The 18,617-nt window shown below is 39.0% G+C and overlaps 1 protein-coding gene across 6 annotated transcripts in view; it reads left to right on the plus strand.

Moving 5' to 3' along the window:
- The window catches only part of LOC310879697 (ninjurin-2-like), a 60,420-nt gene that overhangs the window by 33,048 nt on the left and 8,755 nt on the right, over positions 1 to 18,617 (plus strand). Inside the window, exon 4 of one of the 6 annotated variants that reach the window (XM_083794508.1) lies at positions 7,155 to 7,939. The exons of 3 other annotated variants lie outside the window; for them this stretch is intronic. In XM_083794508.1, the coding sequence (XP_083650634.1) occupies positions 7,155 to 7,318 (164 nt within the window). In that variant the 3' untranslated portion in view covers positions 7,319 to 7,939. Of the gene's footprint in view, positions 1 to 339; positions 2,375 to 7,154; positions 7,940 to 18,617 lie in introns of those variants that run through there. 2 more of the 6 variants (XM_083794507.1, XM_083794505.1) reach the window with 2 other exon arrangements.

Here is an 18,617-nt window from a genome sequence, read left to right on the forward strand (position 1 = left end):
AATTGGCTGAGTAGGGCCATGACAATGACAATGTCTGCCTAGTCGACGTGTGTGTGTGTGTGTGTGTGTGTGTGTGTGTGTGTTCATGTGTGTGTGTGCGTACGTGTGTGCGACTGTGCGTGCGAGTGTCATAACGTAGGCCTACGTCTATGTACAAATGTGTGTGGCTGCTTCCGTGTGTTGAAACTTCTTTGTGTGGGTCTGCTTTTGTGTTGAAACGTGTGTGTGTGTGTGTGTGTGTGTGTGTGTGCTTCTGTGTGTTGAAATGTACTGTACGTGTGTCTGCTTTTGTGTGTTGATATGCGTGTGTGTGTGCGTGCGTGTGTGTGTGTGTTCCAGCCCGTAGGGATCTTAACGTGACATCCAATCAGAAACGACTTGACTACCTGAACAATGTAGCCACGGCGGTGATCTTCGCTACCACGGTGGTCAACTTTTTTGTCAGCTTCTTCGGTTCCAAGAGGACGGGCTTCTTCCGCTGGTTACTGGCTCGAATACACTTCTAACACACACACACACACACACACACACACACACACGCACACACACACACACACACACCACGTCACGTCACCCACACTATACCCATCATACTGATTAAACCTGGTTTGCTCTTGCTTGTTAAACGTACATGCTTAAATGTGATACTAATCGGACTAATCTAAATCTATCATAATGTTAACTAACGTTTCTCACTTTCTCTGCTTATGTGTTGCCATCTACGATCTAGCCTATACTGTCTCGTGTGATTTTGCATTCATTAATTTTAGTTGATTGTGTAGTTAGCTGTATTCCAATAGCCTCGCTAATGCCAGCCCACATATTTAGCTCACAGTGGGTCCAGACAGTAAGACTCCATTTAGGGATTGAGTTGTGTTGTTGACTCTCTGCACGCGTCCAGTGCATCACAGCTCCAAAATGCATCATTGACGCATGTTACTTTTGTCCGTTGACGCATAAGGAAAGTCAGTATAGGCTAATGGAGTCATGATGTTCTCACATGTCAAGAGGAATTTAAACATATTTACCAGCAATATAGGCTACTTATTCTAAATTAAAATGGGCTTAAGGGAGGCCGGCCGGCCGACCTCTGACTGACATCACGCTCATGTCACTGTTTGCACCTGCCAATTTGTGCCAGGTGCAAAATGGAGCTGTTGTAAATTATCTTCTGGCGAAAACAGAACTTGTGAGAGTGGGACTGGCTTCACGAGGCTATAGAAAACAGAACATATAGAAAACAGAACTTGTGAGAGTGGGACTGGCTTCACGAGGCTATAGAAAACAGAACATATAGAAAACAGAACTTGTGAGAGTGGGACTGGCTTCACATAGTGACTGTTCTATAGAGTGGGACTGGCTTCAGAACAGAAAACAGAACAGAAAACAGAACAGAAACAGAACAGAAACAGAACTTGTGAGAGTGGGACTGGCTTCGCGAGGCTATAGAACTTTTGTACCAGCTTTCATTTTTGTCCTTTTACAATTATTAGTAAAAAAAGAAAAAGCTAGCATCCCAGACTGTAAATGGGTGTTAACAGTTTGGTACCAGGTGTAAAAATCCTCATCACCCATTTTCGATGTAAACACTGCAGGTCTAAATTATACCAGATGTTGATATCAGGTGTAAATTGCTTAATACCAGGTGTAAATGCTTTTATACCAGCTGTGAACTGTTTCATACCAGTGCAAATTATTTCATACCATGCGTACCATGCGTGTAACCTACAGTATCTGATATCAGGTGTAAAGCGGCACTATGTAAAAAACAATTGTATGTTAAAGTCACTCATACAATTGGGGTGGTTGTATTTTGTCTCCCAAGGTCATGGTGGTCATGTCTCGCCTAGACACAGGATCTGACACGATTCAATTTTATCCCCTGAGCAAGAAGGCAGGCTCTATTAGCTCAATGGTTACCCAGGCGAAAAAGAAATATATTTAGTATACTTTTTTAAAGTATACTAAATGTACTTATTTGTACTTGAAACTATTTGAATTTAAATTGTGCTATTTTGAAACTACTTAAGTTGTACTTTTTATACTTAAGTTGCACTTAAGATGTGCTAAAACATATCTTAAATATATTTTTTCTATACTTTTTAACCCTTTTGTGACCAAAAAAATAGTGTTAAATTGAAAATATACTTCCAGTATTCCAAGTATACTTTTGAAAAGCATACTTAGATTATATTTATAGTGTATTTTCGAATATATCGAGTGTATATCAAGTATTAAATAAATGCATTTAAAATATACTACCAATGTGTTAATAGAATAACATTATGAACTAATGTGCTTAAAATATACTTTGTTATCTCGAATACACTATCAGATCTACTTAAACATATCTTAAATATATTTTTTCTATACTTTTTAACCCTTTTCTGACAAAACAATAGTGTTAAATTGAAAATATACTTCCAGTATCCCAAGTATACTTTTTCCGATGAGTGAAAAGCATACTTATATTATATTTATAGTGTATTTGTATAGTATATAAATAAATACATTTAAAATATACTACCAATGTGTTAATATAATAACATTACAAACTCATGTGCTTAAAATATATTTGATAGTACGTATACTTCAAATTAATGACTTTTATACTCCAAATAAATTTTAAGCATTATATATAATATATATGCAAATTTATACTTTTCCAAAGTATATATATATATTATATATATACTTCGGAAAAGTATAAATTTGCATATATTTGCATATATAACTCTTAATTGGAGCAACCATGTTACTATACATATGAATGGGAAAAGGGGAGAGGGACTGATCAAACCAACAGACATTTAGATTCATGGTTTTACTAACAAATCACATAAAACAACATAAATCACCAAATAACTCCACAACAAAACCCTAAACACAATTACCCATAACATAACTCCAGTATACATTCTAATATTCAAATAATAACACAAATAAGAACAATAACACACGGTCCTTGGCGCCCCAGTGTATGCTGGGAAATGGACTTCCTCTAGCCACTCCCATTTCACCTGGCAGTATTTATAGCACATTAGTACTTAATGTACTTAAACTTAATATACTGAAAGTTTATACTTGTATTGTATTTATAATGTATTAAAAATACAATCTACAAATATATTTACTTAAAATATGCTAAGAGTGCATTTAAAAAATACAATCTACAAATATATTTTTAATTATTATATTAAAGTACATCTTACAATAAATGTATGTTCAGGAGAACTCGCTATGAATATATTGCTAATGGACTTAAAATATAATAATCACAAATGTATTTTTAATTATTATATTAAAGTACATCTTACAATAAATGCATGTTCAGGAGAACTTGCTATGAATATATTGCTAATGGACTTAAAATATAATAATCACAAATGTATTTTTTATTATTATATTAAAGTACATCTTACAATAAATGCATGTTCAGGAGAACTTGCTATGAATATATTGCTAATGGACTTAAAATATAATAATCACCAATGTATTTTTAATTATTATAATTGAAGTACATCTTACAATAAATGCATGTTCAGGAGAACTTGCTATGAATATATTGCTAATGGACTTAAAATATAATAATCACAAATGTATTTTTTATTATTATATTAAAGTACATCTTACAATAAATGCATGTTCAGGAGAACTTGCTATGAATATATTGCTAATGGACTTAAAATATAATAATCACAAATGTATTTTTTATTATTATATTAAAGTACATCTTACAATAAATGCATGTTCAGGAGAACTTGCTATGAATATATTGCTAATGGACTTAAAATATAATAATCACCAATGTATTTTTAATTATTATAATTGAAGTACATCTTACAATAAATGCATGTTCAGGAGAACTTGCTATGAATATATTGCTAATGGACTTAAAATATAATAATCACAAATGTATTTTTAATTATTATATTAAAGTACATCTTACAATAAATGCATGTTCAGGAGAACTTGCTATAAATATATTGCTAATGGACTTAAAATATAATAATCACCAATATATTTTTAATTATTATAATTAAAGTACATCTTACAATAAATGCATGTTCAGGAGAACTTGTTGTGAATATATTGATAAAGTACTTAAAATATAATAATCACAAATTTATTTGTGATTATATGTATTTAAGTTAGACAAAAGTAAACATAAAATTAATGCACTCATGAAAAGCATACTTTCATACTATTTGAAATATATTTCTCATTTAGTACACTTATCACAAATGTGCTAAATCACAAATTAATTTATGTTCACTTATATTATATTTAGCAAAAATGTACTATTAATATGATTAGAGACACTACAAGTATACATTTAACATACTTTCTGTGCTAAAAGTGTACTTAAGTATGGAATAAATATATTTATTTTTCGCCTGGGTAACCCATTCTGACCGGGCACCCATTTTGGTGTTGGCATCATGTTATGCTTTATCTATTGAAAAATAGCAGATCTACAAGCTCATATCGCGCCACCGAGTGGCGCGATACGAGCTTGTAGGTCTGCTATTTTTGAAAAATCGAAGACACTTTTAGAATCTGATCTCAGGTCAGAATGGGTTAATAATTAAACTGTCAGGATGTAATAGACATTTTTAGAATCTGATCTCAGGTCAGAATGGGCACTTGCACAGGAAACCGGGTTCAAATCCGTGGGGTGGAGGAGGAAATGTACATAGTGCAGCTTTAAGCGAGTGGTCCAATTAAACATATCTACATAGTGCATCTTTTCATGTCTGTCTTGTTTCAGTTGAACTTGAGTACACTCTGTACATACCGTATATGAATATGTATACTAATATATAACGTGTAAGAGGGAAGATATGCAAAAAAAAAGAACTGTTTAAATGACATGAAATAAATACATGGCTTGGTATTTCATCAAAGCTGTCACTTTGTTGGGTGGATGGATGGATGTACAGTAAGGATGGATGGATGGATGGATGGATGTTCTCCTAGGAATCTATAGTCCTTTTCCCTCCACACCAAATCTTGCCACTGAAAATAGCTGATCTACAAGCTCGCTTGTATTATTTTTTTGCCAGTGATTGCCTCAAAATACGACACTAGGGTTCAGGTAGTTAAAATAGCAGCCTAAATATTTACATTTGAGGCAAATAACGGAAAAACAGCGACCCCTGTTTTGACGTGAGTCGACAGTCTGTCTTGAGAGAGACTACATTTGAGGTGCCTGGTTTATATAATCAAATCGATATAGTCTCATGCACATGCAAGTGAGATTATAATTTAGCAGCAGTAAATCTCAGTAAATCTCAATCTACAGTCTGGCTGTATTTTGGTGTTTTAGGTGTTTGTTTTGGTACACGGGGAGGTTTTTGGGCCCATCAAAGTGATCAAACCCATCAAAACAAACTGTGAAAACGCCAAAGTACAGCGAATAAAACACACCACCACACAGTGGATTTTCTGTGGTCTGGCGTTTTCTCTGTGTGTTCTGATGCCTTGTGAGCTGCAATGAAAACAGGCAAACAGGCCTCAACAGTGACATCTGCTGGCAGATTCCTATATGTCATCTGGGATTTGTTGACTCATACCATAGACTAGTATATAGAGACACCACCGGATTTCTCCTCCCATCCACTTGCATTGAGTTCTCACCCAGCGCATGAGGCCATTTCACCCCTTCTTCCTCCCATCCACTTGCATTGAGTTCTCACCCAGCGCATGAGGCCATTTCACCCCTTCTTCATTGAGTTCTCACCCAGCGCATGAGGCCATTTCACCCCTTCTTCATTGAGTTCTCACCCAGCGCATGAGGCCATTTCACCCCTTCATCTCACCCAGCGCATGAGGCCATTTCACCCCTTCATCTCACCCAGCGCATGAGGCCATTTCACCCCTTCTTCATTGAGTTCTCACCCAGCGCATGAGGCCATTTCTGCCCTTCTTCATTGAGTTCTCACCCAGCGCATGAGGCCATTTCACCCCTTCTTCTCACCCAGCGCATGAGGCCATTTCACCCCTTCTTCATTGAGTTCTCACCTCAGCGCATGAGGCCATTTCACCCCTTCTTCTCACCCAGCGCATGAGGCCATTTCACCCCTTCTTCTCACCTCAGCGCATGAGGCCATTTCACCCCTTATTCTCACCTCAGCGCATGAGGCCATTTCACCCCTTCTTCTCACCTCAGCGCATGAGGCCATTTCACCCCTTCTTCATTGAGTTCTCACCTCAGCGCATGAGGCCATTTCACCCCTTCTTCATTGAGTTCTCACCTCAGCGCATGAGGCCATTTCACCCCTTCTTCTCACCCAGCGCATGAGGCCATTTCACCCCTTCTTCATTGAGTTCTCACCTCAGCGCATGAGGCCATTTCACCCCTTCTTCATTGAGTTCTCACCTCAGCGCATGAGGCCATTTCTCCCCTTCTTCATTGAGTTCTCACCTCAGCGCATGAGGCCATTTCACCCCTTCTTCTCACCCAGCGCATGAGGCCATTTCACCCCTTCTTCTCACCCAGCGCATGAGGTCATTTCACCCCTTCTTCCGAGAATGGAACAGAGTGCATTCTTGGATGGAATTGGGCCATACGTGAATGTGCCGGGCAGAAAAGAAAAGACGAATGAGTACCGTGCGTGCGTGCGTGCGTGCGTGCGTGCGCGAGCGTGTCATGAACGAGCGCCGCCATTGTTGGGTATTGGTGCGAGCCAGCACGTTCACGTATGGCCCCAGTGCCGCTCGAAGCTGCAACACCACTTTCGGCCACCATGTCCATTACGCGTCAGTGTTTCCTCTCTATTAATATATACTCTATAAGCTCTTACCTCACAGTCCACAGGCAAATCAGAGCACACGGAAAACCCCAGAACATGTATATGGCCTCTGGTGATGTGCAGATTGAACCACAGAAAATCTATACTGAATGTTAAAAGTTCAGGTTTTTTTGTGCAATTGAGCTCAGAAATTACAAAAACCTTTTTTATGTCACGATTATATTAAGCCGACCTGCCTTGACTGTGAACTTAAGCATTGTTCGAAACCCTGTTGTTACACGTTTGTGGGTTTGTGTGCGTGTGTGTGGTGTGGTGTGTGTATATGTATGCGGTGTGTGTATGTGTTTGCACGTGCACATACGTGTGTTTGTACTGTATGTGTGTGTGTGTGTGTTGCAGGTCGCAGGGACGTGAATAACCCTGAACTCCAGAGACGCATGAACAAGCTGAACAACGTTAAGACCACCATCGTCTTCATCACCTCCGTCCTCAACGTCTTCATCAGCAGCTTCGGCATGCAGAGGACAGGACACTACCCCTGGCTGATGTGGCGCTGGCACTAACACGCACGCACGCACGAACCGTAGGCCGTAAAAAGCTCTAATCTAAGCTCTATTCTATCAGCTATAATTAACTGGTTCTAAAACATATTTTATGGATTTTAAATTCTATGGTTTCTGTCCCAAGAAGTGGGAGACATACAATCAAAGCCTTATTGAGATGAGAGGCATCATGGATCAATAAATCCCTAAAACCTGTGCGCCTCTTGGTCTTAATGTTAATTTGAATTTAGAAAGTTTCTGTTTAGTTTCATCAAGTTAACTGCCACCGTTTGGCGATAGAGGGGAGTTAGCTGCGCCAGCCAGAATAGGGCCGATTACCATGTACTTTTAATGATTACCGGTATGCTTCAGTTATATTTAGAGGTGGTCCGTCTACAGTTACACAAGCCTAGCATGATGGGGTTCCTTTTGCACAATTCGCCTATATGCTCCATCTCCAATGGCCTTTCCAAGATATATTTATGCCATTGATGATTAATTGATTTATTATTGCACTAAATGTATCTAACTTGATGTTCTCAAATGTGTGGTTTTCTATTAGACTTGACTCTATTTGTATGACATTAAGATGCATTTTGAGACTGCTGAAATGTTTTCTTTAATGTCCTAATAAACATTTGCATTGGTGCTATGAGTGTGCAGCTAGTTTTATTATGTTTTTATAAACTCTATGGATAGTTAACCGACTTAAGCTTAGGTTGTCAATCTAGGACACAAATTCAGGATGAGGCAGATGCAGAGCAGGTCGGTTCTTCAAAGTGTTTCATAACTCACAAAAACTAATAACAAAACTAATAACAAAGCCACAGCTGAGAAACAACAGCAGGGAAAAACTGGGAACCGAACAGGGGGGGTATAAATACACAAGGACATAATAGGTGAACTCAACTGATTAACCAACACAGGCATTGGCTAGGAGACTAACAGGACACAGGTGGAGAAAACTAATAATCACAGGTAAGAAAAGAAAGACAAAATAATACAAACAAAAATATAGAACACTGTCTAAAACTATATAGGAACAAGGAACACTATAAAACACAACAGAAATATATATTTTTCCACCTATGACATATCCAACCTTGGGACACCAGGACAAAAGTGGTTTAACCCATTCTGACCTGAGATCAGATTCATACCAGGTTTCCACTGGACACACACTGGTCTGATTAAACCCATTCTGACCTGAGATCAGATTAAAAAAATGTCAGTCGTTCTTCGATTTTTCAAAAATAGCAGACCTACAAGCTCATATCGCGCCACTCGGTGGCGCGATATGAGCTTGTAGATCTGCTATTTTTCAATAGCTAAAGCATAACATGATGCTGACACCAAAATGGGTGCCCGGTCAGAATGGGATAACACATTTGTACATGACCTGACTATTTTTTGGACATCCTTGAAAACAGTACTGAGATGAGAACTACTGATTTAGATGACATATTGGTAGAATCGGCCCAGCCCCAAGTCTTAATTTTAACCACTATCTGCTGAATTACTGAAAGGTCTACTGCAGTCAGGCGGTGGGAGTGGTGTATTACAGTACCGTGTACTGTACTGTAGTACACTGTAGTACACTGTACTGTAGCAGAATGTTGAGACCACGAGGAGCGAGCAGTGCAGCAGAACCACTGTATAAAGGTTCATGCAGGGTACGTGTACACTGCAGTGTGTGTGCGTGTGCGTGTGTGCGCACGTGCGTGCGTGCGTGCATGCTAGTGGTTGCGAATGCAATGAGCACTAACTATGAGACCCTGCAGATCATGTCTGTGTGTGTGTCTGTGTGTCTGTCCCGCTGTTACACCACCCACCCGCCACCAGAGGGCGCAGCTGTATCACACAAAACACACACACGCACGCACTCACACACACACACACACACACACACACACACACACACACACACACACACACAACTTAACTTAAAAAAAACTTAACTTAAAAAAAAAACTTAAATTTAAATGAAAAAGAAAAAACTTAACTTAAAAAAAACTTTAAAAACACTTAAATTCAAAAAACTTAACTTAAAAATAAAATCTTAAAAACTTAAAAAAAACACAAAAAAACTTAACTTAATTTTTTTTAAACACTTAACTTAAAAAAACTTAACTTAAAAATAAAATCTTAAAAAAACACAAAAAAGAGAACTTTAAAAAGAACCTTAAAAAAGTATGTAATTTATTCTAATTGTTATTTCCATTTACGAGCTGCGTTCGCTTCCCGCGTTTGCGCATCTTACTTGTGGTCTAGCACTGCACAGACCAAGTCCCTGTAGTGTTTTAAAATAGGGTGACTAAGATGGCTTGCCTCAAACTGGACGTTTTTGAGGCAGACCCTATGGGAGCACTATTAGGCTACTGACAACCGTCATGACGATACTGTACAGTGTATTGATTCAAATGTGTAATTTAGATAATAATTGTGAGCCTGTAGATAGGCTATTATTATTATTGTATTGATCTTTGTCAAAGGAAATTGATTCACCAAATAGAGAGAAAGAGAAAGAGAGACAGGCTTACAACAAGTTCTCGCAGGCATGGTCTTGTGAAATGCAATAATTATCCCATTCTGAACGGGCACCCATTTTGGTGTTGGCATCATGTTATGCTTTATCTATTGAAAAATAGCAGATCTACAATCTCATATCGCGCCACCGAGTGGCGCGATATGAGCTTGTAGGTCTGCTATTTTTTGAAAAATCGAAGAACGACTGACATTTTTAGAATCTGATCTCAGGTCACAATGGGTTCATCAGACCAGTGTGTGTCCGGCGGAAACCTCGTATGAATCTGATCTCAGGTCAGAATGGGTTATATTAGTGGTAAAAGGTCAGATTAAATCAAAGCATTCTGCATCGTCAGACTGACTGGTTCATTGCTGAAACTTGCTGAGCACATCTCTCCACCTAATGATTTTGCCTTTCCTTTAGCGCCACCCTCAGGCCAAAATGTCAACACAATGTAAGGATCAGGATGAGTTTGAGTTCTGATTTTGGTGACCTTTTGGCCTTTATTCCCCTTGGGCCTCTTCAATAGACAACAATCATTCAAGTACAACCCGAGCTTAAGTGATGCAAATATTGACAGACCTGATGCCAATTTAAAAAACTTTGATTTGATAAAATTGTGATTTCTTCTTGAAGCTGTAATGTTTTTGATCTACACGAAATCTCTTTGCTGAAAATGCTTTCCTTGAGCAAGACACTGAACCTCTAATTGCTCCCGATGTGCAGCTTGGTGCCTTGCATGGTGTCATGGTGTATGAATGTGTGTGTGAATGGGTGAATGTAAGGCAAGGCATCGATGTAAAGTATGAATGTGTGTGTGAATGGGTGAATGTAAGGCAAGGCATCTATGTAAAGTGCCTTGGATAAACGACAAGGCGCTATATAAATGCACCATTTACCAATGAGAAGCTGAAAAAGCCTTTTGTGACAAAATATTTTTTTTACATTTTTAAATAACAATTCAATCTGTTTATGTTGGGATCAGAGTAATATAGTAAGAGTAAGACTATAGTAAGACTCCCATTGTAACAATGTAATGCTGAAGTGCTTCAGATTCAGATCTTACAGAGGCCAGTTTCGAATTGCAGCCATCCGTAGGTGCCCTTTGAGAGCGGTTTTGAAGGAGTCAAGGGATTCACATGTCTTAATGACTGTTGGTAGGGCGTTCCACATTTTGGTGGCATAGGAGCGAAAAGAATTTAGTCCCTTGTTTGTGCCGAATCTGGGTTGTACATGGTTTGTTGCACTCCCTCTGGTGTTGTGGGTGTGGACTTCGTTTACATTAAGGAAGTATTTAGACAGGTACATGGGTATCTTGGTGGTGTAACGAATCTTGTGGACCAGACCCATTGCAAGATGCTGTACTCTGTCGTTGACCCTAAGCCATCCCAGCCTGTCAAAGTGGGCAGGGGTGAGGTGGGTTCGGGGGGTGAGGCCAAGTAGGAGCCTGACCAGTTTGTTTTGGGAGGTCTGGAGCCTTGTTTTAAGGGCCTTTGAGGTGCTGTGGTACCAAGAGGTGGATGCATAGTCAAAGAAACCTTGTACGAGGGCTCCTGTTAAGGTCTTCAAGGTGTTTTTGCTGACCAGTGAGGAGATCCTGTAAAGGAATCTTGTTCTTTGATTGACTTTTTTGATTACGTTGGTGGCCATTTTATCACCGGAAAGATTGGCCTCCAGGATGGAACCTAGGTAGGTAATTTGATCTTTTCGTGTGATAACATTGTCACCCACTCTAACCAAGCCATCTGCCTTGCTGAGATTACTATTTGATCCGAAGAGAATGGATTCAGTTTTTCCCAGGTGTAAGGATAGTTTGTTATCAGCGAGCCAGGTGCAGATTCTACCGAGTTCAGAGCTGAGGGTCTTTTCAACCTGCAGTTTGTTCCTGTCCGAGACCAGCAGTGCTGAGTCATCTGCGAACAGGAACAAGTTGCAGTCACAAGCTGAAGTCATGTCATTAACATATATTAGGAACAGTAAAGTCCCTAGTATGCTTCCTTGTGGGACGCCACAGCTCACTGGGAGGGGACAGTGTTCCGTTCACCTCCACCATCTGTTCTCTCCCCTCCAGGTAGGATTGCATCCAGCTCACTGATGTGCTATCAAAACCAATAGCTTTAAGCTTGTTAACCAGTATGGAGTGGTTCACGGTGTCAAAAGCCTTTTGGAGGTCCAGCATGACTCCAGCAATGGCTCTGGTCTCAGCCACCGCGGTGGATATTTTGACATTCCGTATTTATTTATTTTGTATGTTGCCACTACTGTTGGAGCAGCCATAAACTACACAGGTTCATCTCGATGTTCTGGGCATCTTTGTACTGGCCAGTGTACTTTATACCTCATACTTTAAATGCTTAGTATGAGGTATAAAATACAGCAGCCTTGTGTTCATAAAACAGAAAGATTTGGTATTGGGTAAGACTGAGTGATAACTCAGCTATGAAGATAACTCCGTCTATTTCTAAGGCTCTGCAGGGAACCAGACAAACCAGGCACAAGTCAAACCGCAACACCGGTAGTCCTACTCCATTATGGTAACAGGGTGGGATCCCCCCTCCTAGCCATGGTTCACATGACGATCATGACAGTCATGTTTCAGGGCTACCGTTGAGGGCTGCCCTTCTGCAGCTATTCTTGTAAATCTTGTCACCAAATTCAGAGCCACGGTGAGGCTATATCAGTGTGTGAACCGGCTTGCCCTGTTAGAAACAAGAAGCTGGTCTTTCACACAGTATTTCTACCTGTAGAGCAAACTGTAATGGAAATTTAGTTTTAAGGATAGTGTAGTGTTTTGATTAGTGTGCTAAACAGTGCAAAATACACATTAGAACTCCCGAGTTCAGCAGCCACCATGCAGCTGAGGAATCTTACTTAGTTGTATGTGTAGTGACTCTGCTTTGTCACAAGATGGGGTACTTGCCGCACTTGAGCATCATTCATCAAAAAAGTACCAAGATTCAGAAAAGTTGCATGCAGGCCTACATGCTACTGTAGTGTGGCAATAAAACCTGGATCCATTTAAATAATGTGTGCATGGGTTTTATAGGTTATATACCGTATATATATATATATATATATATACTCAGCTTAAAATATTTCACATAATTCACTAACCACTCAGCTATGGCCACCCAAGTCAGCTATGACCAGTGACCACCCCAGTGGATGTAGTCTACAATGGTTCTCAGGGGTCTAGTATAGGGCGTCCCCATACAAATTAGTTAGGCATTGTAAATGAGTCCGTTTGATGAGGGCTAGGTGCACAGAAAACATGACATGTACCAAAAATCTCAATTGTTGCCAAAGATTTATTTTCTTCAAAAAGGTTTCCAAAAATAATGTTCAAAATAATTTCTCAGGTAAAATATCTCTTTCACAAAAATAAAATATAACTTCCAAAAATGAAAATAACAAACTTACATGATATGCTTCAAATCAAGCACCCAGTCTGGACATTACAAGTCCTAACATGGTGACCCTTCTTTCTCCCTCTCTCCCCATGGACTGACTTCACTACATCCATTCAAACGCAGGCCTCTGACTAGTGGCCCAAACCATCTGTCTAGAGACAGGTTTCCCCAAAGCATTGACTTACAAATCTAGTGAACATGTAACACAGAAAACATTTCCCAACCTTTACAGTATCCTTTGTCAATCCAAAGTAATTAACAAGCAAGTTTTAAACAACCCGTCTCGTTGCAATCATACTAAATAGTATGCATTGACAGACACATACACACCTAGTCCTGCAACAAACAGTCAAAAAGTGCTTTAGTTTTCGAGATACCCCTACCGGAGTTAGGACCAAACACAACATAGTTTTTCCTCATCTCTAAGGCCTCCAATACATGAAATGGATTCTTGTATAAAAATATTTTACTGCAAAAGTGGTGAAATTGTTATTTAAAGTTATACACGTCAAACTAAAAATAAAGCCTGTCCGTCTGGTGGTTGAGGCACTTAAAGGCATGTAGATTCACAATGGAAGCTCTGAGAGGTTCAAAACTTGGCATACTTGAAGCCAGAACATACCTCTAGTCTACATTCTAGAAAAGACTGAATGTCAATATCTGAATGTCAATATGAGATATAGTCATTTGAACACATACTTACAGTAGGCGGAATTGTACATCTATGTAGATGTCTTCTCTACTTTGTAGTGACTCTGGAATGGATTGTCATAGCAACACATATGATGGCTTGTAGGAAAGGTGAGGTTCTACTGAATCCAGCAATACCAATTGTGTAAATGTAGCTTGCATAATCGTGGAGTTATGCCACAAAACGTATATGGTGTCCCAAACGGGGGGAAATAAAACTAATGAAATCTACAGTATCACATTAGTTTTATTTTTACTTCACTTATCAAGGGTGGGAAAACATAAACAAATCACTTGAGTAGAAGTCCCTAAAATGTATGAAATGTCTCAAACTTGAGAAATGAGAAATTGTGTAGAAATAGATGCCGCTTCAATAGAGAAATATGCAAGCCTACAGTGGAACTACTAACTATTATTGTTGCAGCACATGACCTGGATGTTAAATAATAATAATATAATATCTCAAACTTATATAGCGCTTTTCTGAGTACCCAAAGACGCTTTACATGGGGGGGGGGGGGGGGGGGGGGGGTTTACAGAGGTAACAACAAATTAAAAACAACTTTAATAGAAAAAGGACATTAAAAGACCGTGAAAAGGGAAGGCAATTTTGAAGAGGTGGGTTTTGAGGGTGGATTTGAAGGTTTGAAGGGTAGGGGCATCTCTGAGTGCCTTAGGGAGGGCATTCCACAGGGTTGGGGCAGCAAAGGCGAAAGCCTGTTCCCTCATCAAGCTCAAATCTCAATATTATCCTCATAAATATAAATAATCAAGTTATTAATTTATGTTATTTGAGTTACTTGGTTACAGTCAATTTATACTACAGTATTTGGCTCCACCTATGTGCATCTTATGTGATCTTATAATGTGAAGTGTATCGGAAATCGGGGCCGATCATGACATTTTTAAATGATCAGATCAGGAGCACAAAAATGTGATTGGGACATCCCTAGTATCAATATGATATCCATATCATGATATTAGACTGTATATTGTACTATTGTGATATTGGAGGAGTTGCATAAAAATATAATTTTCAGATGGGGAAAAATCGGTATCGGCAGATACTCCAAATTAAAATGATCTTACTAAATGTTGCTCAACAGAGAGATGATGATGTTCATAAAACCGTGGCTCTATATACAGACAACATGCTGCAGTAATGAGCAAGTTGCAAATGTTGAGTGAGAGCATGCCTGCACCAGTCTCATCAAGAAGACTGAATAGGGTTGATACAACATTGTTTAACATACAAAGATATTTTTCATTTGTGTGAAGACCAGTACAAGACCAGGACATCTGACAGCCATTATGGCTGGTACTGGTATGTGTACCAGAGACTTATGGTCCTTCATGCAGCATCAGAAAGGTTGATGAAGTTGTACATCATCTGCTCCTCTCGTACCCAGATCTGTTTGTGTATGATGACAAATATACAATATACAGTATAATACCGGTAATATGCCGAGGCGGCAGTGCCTCAGGGATAGAGTGGCCAATAGAGCGGCTGGATGGAGAACCGTGAGGTTCGCAAGACAAAATTCAGTGTGAACTAAACATATACCGGTAGTACTATATCATACCATATTCTCAGTTCGATCCAGGGCTCCCCCAGAGTTAGACTCTGAACCCCTAATTGATCCCGATGTGCAGGTCGGTGTCTTGTATGGTTTCCTCTGCCATCGGTGTGTGACTGAATGTGTGAATGTAATGCACAATCTATGTAAAGTGCTTTGGATAAAAGCCCTATATACTGTAAATGCACCAATTTCCATTTACGGTATATAAACTCCTTGACTGTTATGATGACATACAGAAGACACTGACTCTGAGGAAGAAGATGATATTGTCTAAATACAAACCCTGGAAACATACAGCATTATAATTTGTAGAACATGGAAAGTCTGATGTTGCATGCTCTAAAAGTGTGCCCATGGGAAATGGGCACAATGAGAGAAGATGCAAATCTCCAAGAAAATCCAGAACTACTACATAGACCTGCAGATATATCGATGAAGAAAACCATGGACCAGTGTCTTCAGTATGTCATAACTCTTATTTATTGAAAGTGATGACTTGTCATCACTTCCATTTATTTAAAGAAAGATGTTAACTACTTCAGTGAGATTAATAAAACCTTTGACATAGATACTGGTCTGCTGTTCTAATTCTTTGTTTTATAGCTGCTATATTTCGTTTAGATATTTAGTGTTTTAGGTAGCATTTATGATATTTGTCATCATATGCAAAGAGATCTGGGTACGAGAGCAGCCGATGTACAACTTCATCAATCTTTCTGATGCTGCATGTGAAGGCCCTGTCTCTGGTACTCTGACCAGTGACCATGTGAAGGCCCTGTCTCTGGTACTCTGACCAGTGACCATGTGAAGGCCCTGTCTCTGGTACTCTGACCAGTGACCATGTGAAGGCCCTGTCTCTGGTACTCTGACCAGTGACCATGTGAAGGCCCTGTCTCTGGTACTCTGACCAGTGACCATGTGAAGGCCCTGTCTCTGGTACTCTGACCAGTAGTCCTGGTTTTGTCTATGAACTGATTGCACAAGACCGCAATTACTTTTTTGTGCTATCCCTTTTCGACTGATTGTATGACTGTACTCTGTTGCTGTTTTTACATTTATGTCTAATAAACTATTAAATCCATCAATCAATCAATCAATCAATTGTGCTGGCCTTCCCACAAATGAAACAATATATTTGTATGTTAATCAGTGTTGTATCCTATTCAACAATGTTGTACCCTGTTCAGTCTTCTTGACGAGACGGCATGCTCTCACTCTGGTCTTACTGGAGTCGTTTTCTCAACATGATACAGTATATGATGAGGAGAGGAGAGTATTGAATTTGGGTTTGCCAGGGTTTTATGAACATCATCTCTCTGTTGAACAACAGTTAGTATGTGTTGAAGGTCTTCTGCCGTGGGCTTTATACATTATGGGTCTTGTTTCGTGCTTTTTTCCAACTGTTTAGCAAAGATGATACAAAGATTTGGATCCAATATTCCATTTTGGTAAAATTTTAAAGACACACTTCAGAATTTGTACAGTATCTATGTTGTGCATTACGCGCACTATTTTTAGGCTATAGTATATGTGCAGTAACCATATTACAAGTGATACTAATTAAGTCTATTTTCCATTCTGGTGAAACAGTGTCAGGGCTTCTGCTATTGTCAGTGTAGACTGGACAGGCAGTAGGCTCTGTTACACTAAAGAGAACTAAATGCTAGGTCACTCTCCACTCCAGTCAGCTAAATAGCTACTTGATTTGACAAGGTTCATCTCATCTTTTCACATTCCAAAATATGTGAAATGATTTTACCGGTCATTTTATGAAGAAAGCCACATACTGTAGTATAACTTGACTGTAACCAAATAACTCAAATAACAGAAATGAATAACTTGATTATCTATATTTAGGAGGATAATATTGAGATTTGAGCTTGATCCAGGTCATGTGCTGCAACATAATAATAGTTAGTAGTTCCAATCTAGGCTTGCATATTTCTCTATTGAAGCGGCATCTATTTCTTCACAATTTCTCATTTCTCAAGTTTGAGACATTTCATACATTTTAGGGACTTCTACTCAAGTGATTTGTTTATGTTTTCCCACCCTTGATAAGTGAAGTAAAAATAAAACTAATGTGATACTGTAGATTTCATTAGTTTTATTTCCCCCCGTTTGGGACACCATATACGTTTTGTGGCATAACTCCACAATTATGCAAGCTACATTTACACAATTGGTATTGCTGGATTCAGTAGAACCTCACCTTTCCTACAAGCCATCATATGTGTTGCTATGACAATCCATTCCAGAGTCACTACAAAGTAGAGAAGACATCTACATAGATGTACAATTCCGCCTACTGTAAGTATGTGTTCAAATGACTATATCTCATATTGACATTCAGATATTGACATTCAGTCTTTTCTAGAATGTAGAGGTATGTTCTGGCTTCAAGTATGCCAAGTTTTGAACCTCTCAGAGCTTCCATTGTGAATCTACATGCCTTTAAGTGCCTCAACCACCAGACGGACAGGCTTTATTTTTAGTTTGAAGTGTATAACTTTAAATAACAATTTCACCACCTTTGCAGTAAAATATTTTTATACAAGAATCCATTTCATGTATGGGAGGCCTTAGAGATGAGGAAAAACTATGTTGTGTTTGGTCCTAACTCCGGTAGGGGTATGCCGACTTCTGGGGGCCATTGTCGCAGTACTAACCCCTGCAACAATGGTGCAACCCAATTTGAATCCTCCACCTCCTAAAAGGAGCAGTGGATTCAGTGGTGACTCTTTTGTGAAACTTTGACCAGGAAATGAGGATGGTGTGAGTAGTGTGTGTTTGACAATATTAATGATACTTAAACTGTTTGACTTTGAAAGGCATGAAAGTATGTTTGACCAACCAATTGTCTGTCCCATTTATGAAATGAAATGAAATGAATGTATGCATATAAAACTGTAGAACAAGTCAAGATCAACTGATTGCTAGCTATGCCGGCTAAGTTAGCAAACAGTGTTTGATAATGACCATTGACTGACAGAAAATATGGAGAATAATAGGTTATGATAAACAGTAAAGGAAATACAATTAAACATGTGTGGCTCAAGAGGAAAAGTGAGAAAGCAGTCTGTCTTTATCACAGGCATACATTGCAATAATTC

Source organism: Protomyctophum parallelum, assembly GCF_964188405.1.
Source record: "Protomyctophum parallelum genome assembly, chromosome: 22".
Classification (NCBI taxonomy): domain Eukaryota; kingdom Metazoa; phylum Chordata; class Actinopteri; order Myctophiformes; family Myctophidae; genus Protomyctophum; species Protomyctophum parallelum.